General features: G+C 36.9%; 1 protein-coding gene across 1 annotated transcript; it reads left to right on the top strand.

Moving 5' to 3' along the window:
• Positions 1–3: 3 nt before the first annotated feature.
• On the top strand, positions 4–1,668 carry LOC121965483 (transcription factor HES-5-like; the record flags this gene model as incomplete). The annotated part of the gene is made up of 1 exon (XM_042515627.1): positions 4–1,668. A coding segment is annotated over one exon (315 nt), but the record flags the coding sequence as incomplete, so codon positions are not given.
• Between the last annotated feature and the right edge of the window lie 197 nt (positions 1,669–1,865).

The following is a 1,865-nucleotide window of genomic DNA, read 5'->3' as shown; positions in this document are numbered from 1 at the left end:
TCCAAGCTGGAGAAAGCTGACATCCTGGAGATGACCGTTTGTTTCCTCAGACGACTGCAGCAGCAGAATCAAGCTGTGGACTCAGCAGCTGTCCATCAGGGCTACTCCAGGTGTGTCCAAGAGGTGACACACTTCCTGTCCAAAGAGCAGCTGAAGACACAGTCCCAGAGAGGACTGCTGAACCACTTCAACAAGCTGCAGTCTTCCTCTGATAAGAACCTGAGAGAGGCTGACTTCTCTCCTCTGAGCTCCATAGTCCAGACCAGCATCACCAAAGACAAGAGTCCAGTCAACAGCGTCCTCTGGAGGCCGTGGTAGACACCTACAGACTGGAGTCACCACCAGACAAACTGACACGACCATATTGGTCAAAGATTATTATCAGACATATTATTCTGTGCAAAGTAATTAATCTCTGGGTCAAATTGGACTGACATTTCCATTTACTTTTGGGAATTTTTTTTCTAAGAAAAGTATTATTTTTTGTTTGAAAATACCGAGTAGCACATCATTGTATTCTATGAATACTGTATATTATCTTATTGATTTATCAATATAATCAAAATTTGGCCAGTATTGGTCAGAATTATTACATCTGTCTTGAACCTCTGTAAGTTCTCTGTATCAGATCGATCCAGTGACAGGGGCTGACAAACATTAGCTACTTTCTGGTAGCATTTGATCCTTTTTTTATTGTACTTGATTGACTTTTTACCGTGTAAAAAATGATCGACCCATGCTGGGTCTTGAAGTTGTCTGTTCTGTCATCAACATGTTCTGTTGTGTTAACGGTACAAATGTATTTCTGAAATTTATTTACTCTCACTGTCAGAGAGTTTGCTCTCCTTGTTTAGCTTTTACTAAACAATTTCCCGTGTTTTGTGAAAAAACACTGAAGCTGTGAGCTCTATTTGAGCACAATGTCTTTTAACTGTGATGCATCATCACCATTAGTGCCTCTGATGTGATCAATTCAATATCTTTGAATAAAAACATCAACTGAATCTTGAGCTGTGTTATTTCATCATTTACTGACGTCTTAAACACTGAGCAACCTCATCTGAATGCAACAACAATATAGGGATTGCATTATTTATTGGGATAATTGAACTGAATTGCACTAGTTAGTGTAGTTAGTGTAGTGCTGTTGAATTGTGCCAGTTACTCCTGGGTTTGAAGTTAACTGTAAAATCTTTCAATTATGTATTTTATGACTGCACACTACCATCTAGTGGTTAGTTTATTTATGTGCACTTAAACACGACTCTTGGGAAGTTGCATTACCTAAAACACAGCTGGCCCCATTACATACAGTTTTCATACAATACAGAAAAAGCTGATTCAGCTTATTCCAACTTTTCATTGAAGCTTTACAAAATTATCACAGGTTGAAATATTATATCCCAGACTTAGTATATTTCTATCTGCACCATTTCATCGGATATGTTACACATCTTATTCCTCATTACTACAATTTACCCCAAAATTCACTCTGGCTTGTTTGGTAATTTTTGATAATTTGGAATCTACACAAGAACAGATAAAAGAGAGGCTGCACAGCAAAAACAAGTTTGTTCTGGCTATTCCACTACAAGCTTATGCTTATTGAAGTATTGATGTAAAAAAACCAACAACCCCTATACTAACAGCCATATTAAAAAACTATTATTTGAGAAAGTGACAGTGGCTGTAAGTATAGGTGTTGTTGGTTTTTTTACTTCCACACTTCAATAAGCATAAGCTTGTAGTGGAATAGCCAGAACAAACTTTTTTTTTTTTTTTTTTTTTTTTTTTTTTTGTTCTTGTGTAGACTCCAAGTTATCAAAAATTACCAAACAAGCCAGAGTGAATTTTGGGGTAAATTG

The sequence above is a fragment of the Plectropomus leopardus genome, unplaced genomic scaffold (genome assembly GCF_008729295.1).
Source record: "Plectropomus leopardus isolate mb unplaced genomic scaffold, YSFRI_Pleo_2.0 unplaced_scaffold20173, whole genome shotgun sequence".
Lineage (NCBI taxonomy): Eukaryota > Metazoa > Chordata > Actinopteri > Perciformes > Serranidae > Plectropomus > Plectropomus leopardus.
This window is presented reverse-complemented; position numbering and strand designations above follow the sequence as displayed.